The 12,205-nt window shown below is 36.9% G+C and overlaps 1 protein-coding gene across 4 annotated transcripts in view; it reads left to right on the top strand.

Moving 5' to 3' along the window:
* The window catches only part of FSTL5 (follistatin like 5), a 682,404-nt gene extending 671,001 nt beyond the window's left edge, over positions 1 to 11,403 (top strand). For all 4 annotated transcript variants that reach the window (XM_077846542.1, XM_077846541.1, XM_077846540.1 and 1 more), the window contains one exon: positions 8,862 to 11,403. In XM_077846542.1, coding sequence (XP_077702668.1) covers positions 8,862 to 9,564 — 703 coding nt within the window. In that variant the 3' untranslated portion in view covers positions 9,565 to 11,403. The remainder of the gene's footprint in view (positions 1 to 8,861) is intronic.
* The last annotated feature ends 802 nt before the right edge of the window (positions 11,404 to 12,205 follow it).

Here is a 12,205-nt window from a genome sequence, read left to right as displayed (position 1 = left end):
TGAGAATAATCCTCTTTGACTTCCTGTTCTGACTTCCAGCCCCACTGCAGCTCTGCAGGGTGAGGGTTGCAGCACCAAGGCTCTGGGTGATGTTCCAGCCCTTTTCAAACTGAGACGGTTGCCCTGATGATCACTGAATCACCTTTGGAGTCATTTGTCCTTAATCTTGAAGAACAATGGATGTTCACAGATACAGAGATGTTTGGTCTTTTGCTATAAAATTCAAGAAGTCCAGCAACCTTCCTTCATTCCATCCTGTCTCCACCTCCATCTCTTTTGGTGCAAACTGGCATCCTCCCTGCTGGGTGACTGATGCGTTCTGTGGTTCACATCATGCTATATCCTTATCAAATGGCTGGTCTTCTGCACCCTCAATGTTCTTTTCTGAACATGCTTCACATTTTTTTTTTAATTATAGACAGGCTAAGATTTTTCCAAGTCTTTATGTTCTGGGTCCTTTTACTTAACAATTCTTCTTTTAATCTGTCTCCGTCTGCTCCCATTTTACCATAAGCAATCAGGAGGAACCAAATCACATCTTCAACACTTGGTTTATAAATCTTCTCAGCTGAATATCCAAGTTCATCATTCTCAAGTTCTACATTCCCTCAAATACTGGAACATGAACACGGTTTAACTAGATTCTCTCTTTCTTTATATTGTAAAGAAATGTCTTTCCTCCAATTTCCAAATGTCTTTCCCCCATTACCACGTGAGATCTCATCAGAATGGCCTTTACCAGCCATATTTCTACATCCCGTTCATGATTATTTATGTGTTCTCTAAGAAGATAAAGACTTCCTTTCCAGCTCTCCTCTTTTATTTCTGAACTCTCACCAACATTGCATGGCCCTTACCCAGCAAAATTGGCTTTTTCTAGCATGCATCTCAAAACCCCTCAATTCTCTATTGCTTACTCAGTTCCAAAGCCTCATCCACACTTGCAGAAATTTGTTGTAGCAGCACCTTATCTCTAGTACCAATGATGTTTTAGTCATTTCAGGCTACTTTAACAAAATATCACAGAGTGGGTGGCTTAAACAACAGAAATTTATCATGGTTCTGGAGGCTAGGAAGTCTGAGATCAGGATTCAACATGTTTAGGTTCTGGAGAGATTTCTCTTCCTAGTTTGCAGACTGCCATCTTGCTCTGTCCTCACCTGGTGGTGAGGGAGAAGGAGGGAGAGAGAGAGAGAGAGAGAGAGAGGAGAGAGCATCTCTTTTAAATCTCTTCTTCTAAGGGCACTAATCTAATCCATGAAGGCTCGTCCTCATAACCTAATTTCTTCCCAAAGGCCCCACCTCCAAACAGCATTACCATGGAGATTAGGGCTTCAACGCATGAATCTGGTGGGGCAGCCGGGGGTGGGGGTGGGGGTGGGGGTGTCACAAACATTGAGTACATAGCAATTATTAAAAATATCTTACTAGTAACTAAAGGTAAGAGACATTTGCTCAAACTTTACCAAAAGTAAGAAAATGCAATCTAAAGAAGCATTCATTTCAGGGGGGAAATCAAGAATATCCTTCTTCCAGTTTGGAAAGTTATGCAATATTTTCTTTATCAATTGTCAAATGATCCCAATTGGAAACTAAACGTATATGTCACGATCCCTCACTCCATGTAACTCTGTATATTCACTAGAATTGAGTTTTTCAAAACTCTGGCTAAGGAAATCTGTGGCTTCTGTTTTGCATTTCTATCTCCAGGTACACACTCCACCTTTCTCTACTTTGCTTTCTAGCCCAGAAGGCTGCCTAATATAGCTTCTGGTTTGTTAGGTCAATGAAACACCTGATCGGAGGTTGCACAAAGAAGGAGCATGAGACTAGAGTGTATAATCCCCCCTACCTTCCCACCCCTGTTCCCTCATTCCTCCCCCATGTCTTTAGGTGACCAGCTATTTCTTTAGATCAAAGGTGACAGGTCCTCACATGACATACCTCTCCACATAACTCCTTCCTACCCAGATAGAGCAGTGACAACAGCCTCATTGTTACTCTCCCCATATTACTGCACTGTCCCTTGTGACCAATTTCTATTTCACTGTAAACAATCTCTTCATTGCACCCTCCTTGATTTATTCTAATTGAAATTTATTCCTTTCCTTCTGGGATCCAGACTAATATAAACTCTCTCTTCACGTAAGAGCCTAGCAGAACCGAAATGTAAATTAGCAGCTGACACAGGGATAGCTATACCCATCCCTTTTCTCATCTTTGAAGAGGCTCCCTAAACACTTTTTGAAAGTCAGGGCATCCAATTATAAGTACCCCGCTGCTTGACTATAATTACCTTAAGGATAGGCGTGCATTTCCTCTCCATTTCCTTCATGAGGTTGTACAACGTGTACTGAACATAACAGCTTGTGAATAATACTGAATCTGGTCACACAGTGTCTAGAACCCAACTCATGGCAGACCTAGCTCGTTATTAAATCTTTCTTCCACCCATCATTTCTGTCTTGGAGGTATACAACAGACACATTGGTAGTATTTATTGACTCATCAATTTTGCTCTTGCCTTTATTTTACCTTCCTTTTGTATTTCCACCTCTATGCTCACAAATCATTTCCCATTCATCTAATTACTGTCTCCATTTCCATGATGTCATCCCTGCTCTATTTGTCAACTCCTGTGTAAAACACACCAGAATCGGAAAAATGGGTAAGATCCAAAAAGGTCTTATTTTCAGATTTTCATGTGTTTTTCCAAAACCAAGTTATGAAGAGCAACCAATCTTTTAAAATGCCATCTGAAAGCGTAGTTGTCAGGTTTGTTTTTTGTTTCTTTGTTTTTGTTTTTGTTTTTGTTTTGTTTTTTTTCCTAAGCTCTTAAGCTCTTCAAAAAGAGGTGGAGGAGTTTGGTCTTTGAAACATAGTTTGTAGTATAGTGGTGTGCGCAGAATTCTTAATAAATCTAGGTCTTTTTCTTTGTATGTCCCAGACACTAGAAGTGATAGACCTTTAGACACTGTATTAATTCTGTCAAATAAGTAGGCCTCCTGAACATACCATAATTAAATTATACATTTATGTTTCAGTTTGGTCCAGAAGAATCAAACTCCCTACAGATCCAAACAATAGGATACCAGAGAAGAAAAAAAAAAAAAAATAGGGAATTTGGCATTCAGAAGCACATTCTACTTTTTAAAGAAAAAATTTCTAAAACTGAAAGTGAAGAAGTAATGTTAAAATCTTTAATATAGAATCTCTATAATATACTTATAAAAGACAGGTAGGAGGCATCATGTGGTTCATTTTAGCTTTTCTAACCTATGTTTTGAAAACAGAAAACTTCAAAGTAGTATCATTTCTCAAAAACATCTAAGCTTTAGGTCTATTCAGAGACTGTCCTTGCTCTAGTTATAAATCTTTACTAAATGTGTCAATTCTATTTCTCTGTACCTCCCATCTCCCGAATATGAATGTGACCACTGTTTATGAACAGGTGTGTTTTACTGAGCTGTTTATGTGAAGTTCAGATAAAAACTAAATCCTCTGGTACTTGTGTAGGAACAGCATTCAATCTTTTCTTACAAGGGTCATTCTGGAATAATAGAAAACAACTAAATATAAAGGAATTCATAAACTAGTGAATGATGGCTCATGTCAGATTTATGCTCTGTGTCCATGAAAACCCTCTGTCAGCCGTAACACAATGGAAGATGTCACTTCAATAGCACATTGTATGTGTGAGTTTATATATTAATTACGTGGAAAGGAGGTTATAATTTGATTTCTTATCTGTTAAGCATCTCTTACCTTCCAATTAGAAAAATGATATACTTATAATCCAATTAGAAAAAACAAGGTATTAATAATCCTGCCTACTATTATTATGAAGCACTAATTACTTGATCATATGTTTGGGATGTAGATTTTCACAAGCAAAATTCCAATATAATTAATTCCTAGGGCTGTTAAAGAGATTCTGTTCTGGAATTTTATTTCAAGAAACGCAGTTTCTATTAATGAGACATCAGAAAAGTTTGGGAAACACTTTTGTTTTAGATGTGGATTGCACAGTGCTGTTTTTATAATAGGTTAGAGGGTCTGACTAATCCCACGTCCAAACACACAACTGCGGGGGTATAGCTCAGTGGGAGAGCGTTTGACAACAAACACACTCAGTCTGCACTTACTACTTCCCACTTGCAGCCGTTGATACACAGAGAAATACTCGTTTTAAAATCTAGGGAGGTGTAGGTGAGGAGATATGAGGAAAGAGCTCATGTGGGAATGGAGAGGGAGCATCAGGGACACTTGGCAGCTGGTAGTATGGGGACATGATGTCAGTGGTCAAAGACTGAAGGTCAACAGTAAGGAGAGCTGTTCAGGTGAGAATCTATGAGGACTCTGGGGCAAAGCACTACTGTATTAAGACTCAGGAGATAAAATAATTGTCATTCTGCAAATATTACAAGGTTCTTTCACTCCATACTTTGAAGTGTTAACACTCTTGGCACTGGTCATAACAACCTAGTGCAGGCTATTAATTGCAATTATGGAATTCCTTCAGTAGCATCTCAGCCAGCAGAGTTGGGGGGGGGGACATGGCAGACGCTGTGGGGGGACAATAACTGGGAAATCACTCTGTGAGAACCTCTGACCAGACCCATTTGGGAACTCAGTGAGAGATACGGGGAAATCAGTCATTACTCAGGATGCAAGAAATGCAGCCTGGTCTTGCCGGGACGTGGAAGCCTTTGAGCAGCTCTTTATTGGGTGTCATCGTATTTCAACCATGCTTCTCTCTAAATCTGTTCTTTCCCCTCATTGCTAAACAACTTCTTTTACAAGGCTCTCGAATTGCCATGTCATAAGCTCTGAATGCAATTCTCCATCTCTTTAGATGGCCTAAAGTCTGCCTCAGAATTTTCTGTTACATCTAGTAAAAATCCTTGAGTAAGACAGGTGTCTATTTCAAATCCCATCCTTGTGCAGAGGTCAGAAATCACCCAGCACGCCATGGCTCACTGCTCCATGACCTCAGTAAGAACCAAAGCAGCCCCTCTAAAGAAGACGGAGTGAGCTAGACTGCCTTCATTTCTAACAATGTGAGAAATTTCGATGATCGGAGAATGGGTGTACCAGCCCTAGATCCTGTTGGCAAGACGTGAGAGCAAGAATAAAAATGTGAAATTCTATTGCAAGTGTGATCTCTGCTGCATATATAAGGGGTAAAATCTTGCCACGTTTGAGTAACACGATGTGCTTATTTTAAACACTGGGGATACTGGCTCTACAAATTGACCGTTTTTGTTCTTCCCGTTTAAGAATTATAATAATATGCCGTCCCGTAGGAAATATCATGTTGGACTCATAATGGGAGAATGAGGTTCCTTAAGGTACAAAGCAGGGGCAGGTTCTGTTTATTGAGAGTGTACTGTTTGCCTGGTAATAAACACACACTTAACTTTTATCCTCCAAGCAAGGTAGTACCTTTGTCCTCTTTTGGCTAACGAAGGCATTGAAACTCGTGGAAGTCAAGGACTTTACATGAGGTCACCTATCTATTATATCGAAAAACTGCATCATGAAACTAGATCTGCCTGGATTGAAAACCTCTATACTTCATCCTAACCAAGAAGTTCCCTTGTATGAATCACTTCCAGACCTCACCTTAAAGTACAAAAGCAGTAATTAAAGCTGAACTTCTTAAAAGCTTCTAAAATGAACTAGATCGATTACACTTCAGAAAAATAAAAATAATTTGTGAAAGAAAAACATGGCTCTAATTCTCTTCCGAGTCCAATAAGAAGTCCACCCAGTGCCGTACCAAGAGGTCCCCCTTTCCTAGCCTTATTAATTTCCTAGTGAAAGAAGTGATTCTGTAAGTTTTACTTCTCATTTCTTACAGTCTGCAACTTCCTACACATATTCTGACAAATATTAGACAAACTATGTTAGGCCTAGTCCTGGGCAGGATTTTATTATACTAAGCAGGCATGAAAGTTGAGAGCCTCGTAAATATTAATCACAGACTAATGAACAGTGGGAGATTTTTGAATATCAATCTGTACTAGGGGGAAATTTTGAATTAGAGACACCACGTCCTACCCAATAAATCAGTAGTGAAAAATTGAAGGCATTCTCATGCATCTGCTTATGTAGCTAGATCTCTAGTCCTAAAGGAGAGTGCAGCATGGATGCCAAAATAGATGTAATTTTATAACCCCACATGGAGCTTTTGCATTTTTAACCGAACCTTTTTTAAAATTTTAATTACCTGCAAAAAAGATTGAACCGTATTACAGAAAACTTGAGTGCATTCTTTAGTATTAGAGTTAAAATAGTTCACCAGCAGTTAGAGCTTGTCTCATTCTTCTTCATTAGCATTCACAAACCATTGCCCAAAGGGAATGGAAGACTCAAGGTTGAGAGAGGAGCCGAAATGCCAAAATTTGATTGGCTTATTGCTTTTATTAAATGTGCATATTACTGCTTTTCTCTCTGGGCACATGTACAATGCATAACATTAAAAAAAAAGACAATCTCTTCCATCATTTTCAAAATTTCATAGTATCAGATACACACTGACATATCTTTAATGATTGTCCATTAATGGAGAAATATCCCTTTACAGTAATCAGAGCTAATTATTTATTAAGACAAATATGAGTCTGAGTATTGATATCTAGGATTTTATGATCTTTTTGATGTGGACAAAAAATAATGGGGCTCAGCTTTCAGTTTGAGGGTTTTTTTATTCTTTAATATTCAGATAGCTTTTAAAACCTGTGCTAGGCAATTAATATTTTAATAGAAACAGTTAGAAATGATTTTTAATCACATGTATGCTGCTTCATACCATTATAATCAAAACTAAATTTTATCCTAAATAGGTATGATGTGAGCTGTGTTTACTGAAATGACACAAACACAGTTATTAAGGACACAGGAAAGGAGAAGAAAGATCGAGGAAATAAGCCAGAAATGGTGACTGTCACCAGAAATATTATTTTCAAAATGATTACTTTATTCCACCTCGTGTAAATAAAATAAGCAATAACTACTAAATTAAGTAATAGTATAGCAGGATGCTATAATTAAGCATTAATCACTACATTTTCCATTTTTGTTACTAAAATTCCTAGACTCATTGAAAGCAGGGAGAGTTATGTTGACCTACAGTGTATTCCCAGTGCCTCATATTCTATTGAATATTTCAATATTTCAATAAATATTTACAACTTTTTAGAAAAAGAGTAGATACACATTATAGTTATCCTTTTGTGTAGATGAAGTTGTCATCTCTCTAAAGTGTCACAACAAATAGTGTCTTCACATATGTTTAAAGAGCTAAAATTAATATGGCTTCCCAACTACATGCAATATAATAACATAAAAGCAGTTACAACTTTGCAACTATTTTATTAAAGAATTTGTGCTTATGCACTTGCTGTCTTCCACAATTACAACACAAAGATTGATTCTTTGAAAACACTAATCTAATCTTTCCTATGATATTAAAGGCGAGTTTATTTTTTGAGATTGCCATATGCTTATATTTGAAATTTTAGGGAGTTTATCCTGGATGCACCATATTTATTTATGTATAATGTGTGGAAATGGTCTTTTTTTTACATAAATAACATTTTGTGTATCAAAATCTGCATATCAAAAATGAACTTGCACAGGTGACAACATAATAGGTTATCTTCAGAGTTTTTGTTTGTTTTACTGTGCCACAAGTCATCTTATTTTTAAGATGCACATTCAATGTAACAATAGACCCCTGGCTTTTTTAAGATATATATTTATGGAGCCTCTGAAAATACTAGGATGTGTTTTAACTGATATTATTAACAAAAACTAAGTAAGAGTCCTTCAAAATTTGATTGACCCAGTATCCATTTTGAATATAATTTTATATAGTAGTCCCATCTCATTTTATCTTATTCAACTTACTTATTTTTGCTATGGGCCCACTGGCTTTATAAGCCATGGTTTCAAAATATATTTACACTTCTCACAGGGACTTATAATGTTTTATAGCTAGTATTCAAGACAAATGCCTTGAAAGGCACTGAAGTAATTAAATAGGCCACCAAAGTAAATAAGAAATATTTACTTTTAAATTAACAGGAAAAATCATAAATCCTTAAGGTTCATCATGTTTTGATATAAGATAACCAATATGATGCAATTATATCACCAAAAACGATAACAATATAAGCATGGCAAGGTTGAAAAATGCAACCTGTATTTAAAACTTATAATAAAATAAGTGTTAAAATCATAAAAGTAGTTAATAGAGGTAATCTTAAAATCTAATAAATAGAAGTTTAATAGTTCTATACCAAAAAAAAAAATCTGCATTTATTAAGGTGGTCCTGTAAGGCAGCTTAAGAAGAGAAAAATGTGGATAATTGTCGAAGTATCGATGAATGTCAGCTTCCTGGTGATCTTAAGACAAAATAAGAAGTAAACAAAGCAAGCGAAATAGATATATATTCAAGTATTTTGTTCTTGTTGACTTTAATAGCAGTAAACTAAGCTTATTTGATATTAGAAGGATTAGAAACACACAAAATAACAAAATAATGTTTACTTTTTTACCCTGTATGGTAAAGGTAGAATCTGTTCTTCTAAGTTGTTAGATATACTGCTTTTAATTATTTTGTTTTCTACACCATGAGTTACAATTGTTTGGCTGTAACGAAAGAATGACCTAGAGAAAGGAGAAGAGTGGCACAATTTAAAGTTTAATTCTAACCTGACTGTGACACAAACTGCTGCAGAGCCTGACATTTAATGCCTAGACTAGGGATGGCCCTTTCCACCTGCCCACATTACATTTTCAGGTGGGAATCAGTCTATAGTTTCCTGTCTAACTTTGGTTTTCATCTTTTCAGGTTTGGATTTATTCTTCACAAAGATGAAGCTGCACTACAAAAAATTGATCTTGAAACCATGTCATACATCAAGACAATTAACTTGATGGACTATAAGTGCATTCCTCAGTCACTGGCGTATACACACTTGGGAGGATACTACTTCATTGGCTGCAAGCCTGACAGCACGGGGGCAGTCCCACCACAGCTTATGGTGGACGGTGTAACCGACTCAGTCATCGGATTCAATAGTGATGTTACAGGCACTCCATATGTCTCTCCAGACGGGCATTATCTTGTCAGCATTAATGATGTGAAGGGTCTTGTAAGGGTCCAGTACATTACAATCAGAGGAGAAATACAGGACGCTTTTGATATTCACACAAATCTGCATATATCTGATCTGGCATTTCAGCCATCCTTTACCGAAGCCCATCAGTACAACATCTACGGCAGTTCAAGCACACAGACTGATGTGCTCTTCGTGGAGCTCTCCTCTGGGAAGGTTAAGATGATAAAGAGTCTAAAGGAACCACTCAAGGCAGAAGAATGGCCTTGGAACCGGAAGAACAGGCAAATCCAGGACAGTGGCTTGTTTGGTCAATACCTGATGACGCCTTCCAAGGACTCCCTCTTCATACTAGATGGACGACTCAATAAGTTAAACTGTGAGATCACTGAAGTGGAGAAAGGAAATACAGTCGTTTGGGTTGGAGATGCCTAGGAAATGCCTAGGAACCCTTATCAGATAATAATGGAATGAAGAGTTTTCCAGTACATTGCACTTAATCCATTGTTTAAATTTCAGCTTAACTTTCCAAGATTATACCCTAGTCAAGCATAAGTTACTTGGTTGGCCCAAATAAAATAGACTTTTTTTTTTTTTTGCAAAGATGCACACAATTAGTAATATTGGTTGATTAGAAATATTTAACACCGCATTTAATAAGAAACTACATCAATCACAAGAATCAAACCTATAATTACACATTTTAAGCCAATAAAATAGAAATTTAAATACTTACAAAAAATAACTGCAGGGAATTTCAGATGACTTTAAGCACCATTTCATTTTGGGGGTGGTTTATCTCTTATTTTTTCTTTCCACTTTTCGGTATGCTTAAACTAGAAATAAAAAGGTGTTGTGGAACCTTAAAATTCTTACTTCAAAATATTCCGTCCCATCCACTGTTTATAATCTTTTGTGCCTTGTAGGGAATGTCACAAGAGGAAAAGGTAGGCTAAAAGCTGCATACTGAACACCCTCATAACTACAAATCTTTTGTCATTAGAAGAGAAAAGTTCGGCGTCTCTTGCGCCAAATCCTATCGTCAGCATTGGGTTCAACCTCAACGAAATGTCATTTGAAGGCATAAGTTGGCCTTAGGTTGTATACAGGTGACAAACTCTATTTGAAACTTAACCATATGGTCTGCAGCATGCGACAGAACGTGGGGAGGAAGGGAGGAAAAGGAATTATGGAAAGCTGTTTGCAATGTATTCTCTTCATTTTGCTTGTCGTCATTGGAGTGAATTGTATTTTTGATGCAAGTTTGTCTCAGATGTTAACTACTTACAAATGTTTCTTATTAGCAGAATAGATTTTTTTTTTTCATGTAGTCCAGTGTTGAATCAGCAGGAACTTTCAGCTTTAAAAATGAAGTCTCATTTGTGTCTGCTTAGAGTAAAGCACATGTAGGGAAATTACCACCTGGGAGAAAATACTGGCTAGAGACCTGAGAAGTATTAGTGGCTTAGGAGAATTAGTAGCGGAAATTGGGACTAGGGGCTAGCTCCACAGTGGTGAGGAAAGTCGAACTTCACTATCGCCTTGGTAATTTAAATATAACTCATCAAAGAACTTCATTCCTTGAGAACTTTCCTCAATGACTTCTGCTCAACTCTTAAATAACCCTTAAATGACCTTCTCATTAACTATGTGCTATGGTTTGAAACCTAACTAATTCTCTTATTTGAGACACTAGAGAAGTAAAAATGATTGCTTCTTTAAAAAAATGAGGAAATAAAAGGCTAATAGAAGTGGATTAAAGCTAGAATTGGTTTATTGAAATAAGCAGATAATTATCTAGGCTTAAGGTCATATACATGTTTGGAGACTCTATTTTTTTCTTTAGTTGTTGCTAAAAATGCTAATGGGCTGTTGAAACGACCTCCGTTTACTGAAGGTAATCCAATAAGGTCTTTTTTAAATACAAATTTGACTCAAGTTTAAATTGTATAAAACTGCTTAGAAACCTGAAATTTTATAGTGTGTAATACCTTATGTATATATAGCATCCTGAGCTGTGTAATATGGTAGATTTCTTCTTAGCTTAAGGAAACATTATGGGAGGTAGATTTAATAAACAACACAAATCAACTTATGTTTCTACTTACCTGCTTTCCTTTTTAGCAAGTTTCTCCCTTGTGAACATGAACCATATAAAGTGTCTAATGATTTAATGTAAGTCTGTCCCATACATCCTTCTTTGGTAGCTTACACCATGTGGATGCTCTGTCTGTAGACATTGCTTGATAAAAGAATAAACCTCTTAAATTTTAACCCTTAAGAGTCCAGTCCATGTTTTAACGTGCATACCTGTGCTTTATTTTGTCCTACCTCCTAGTGCTTTCCAACACAGCCTGATGCTCTGCATTATTTTGAAAGTCGATCAGCTGGGGTAGAGGGCCAGTAAAGTGAGGTCAATCAAGGAAAGGCAATTTAGTTTGTCTTTTTATATGAAATATAAATTGTATTGCAAATAACAATCTCGTCAATAATGTGGGTATGTCTAAAAGATGAAAGCTTAGAAAAACCAGGATGGGGCATCTGGGTGGCTTAGTTGGTTAAGGGTCTGATCAGCTCGGGTCATGATCTCAGGGTCCTGGGATCAAGCCCTGCCTAGGGCTCTGTGTTCACTGCGGAGTCTGCTTCTCTCTCTCCTTCTGTCTCTGTCCCTGCCCTCCTTGTGCGCTCTCTCTTAAATAAAGAAATAAAACCTTAAAAAAAAAAAAGAAAGAAAGAAAAAGAAAAGAAAAAAATAAAAACCAAAATAAAATAATGAGGTAATTGCACTAAAAAAATAATAAAAAATTTCTAACATGAAATAGTAGATTTGTAATAAGTAGGGGCAAAAGTGAGGCAATAGCGATACAGGATGCTAGAATGAGAGAAGGTGTGAAACCAGGAATGGGAATAGGATGTGGGAGGTCCTTGATGGAGGACCTTGACCTCCATCAAGAAGTAAAGGTTTCATGTAAAGAATGTAATAGAGATAAAGCAAGTAGGGTAGGTTACAATAAGATTGTGGAGGGAGGGAGGTGAAGAATGAAAGAAACCAATTTAAAGAGTTTAGATATTCTCC

Source organism: Canis aureus, chromosome 13 (assembly GCF_053574225.1).
Source record: "Canis aureus isolate CA01 chromosome 13, VMU_Caureus_v.1.0, whole genome shotgun sequence".
Classification (NCBI taxonomy): Eukaryota; Metazoa; Chordata; class Mammalia; order Carnivora; family Canidae; genus Canis; species Canis aureus.
Note: the sequence above shows the minus strand (reverse complement) of the source record. Positions and strands in the feature narration are given on the sequence as shown.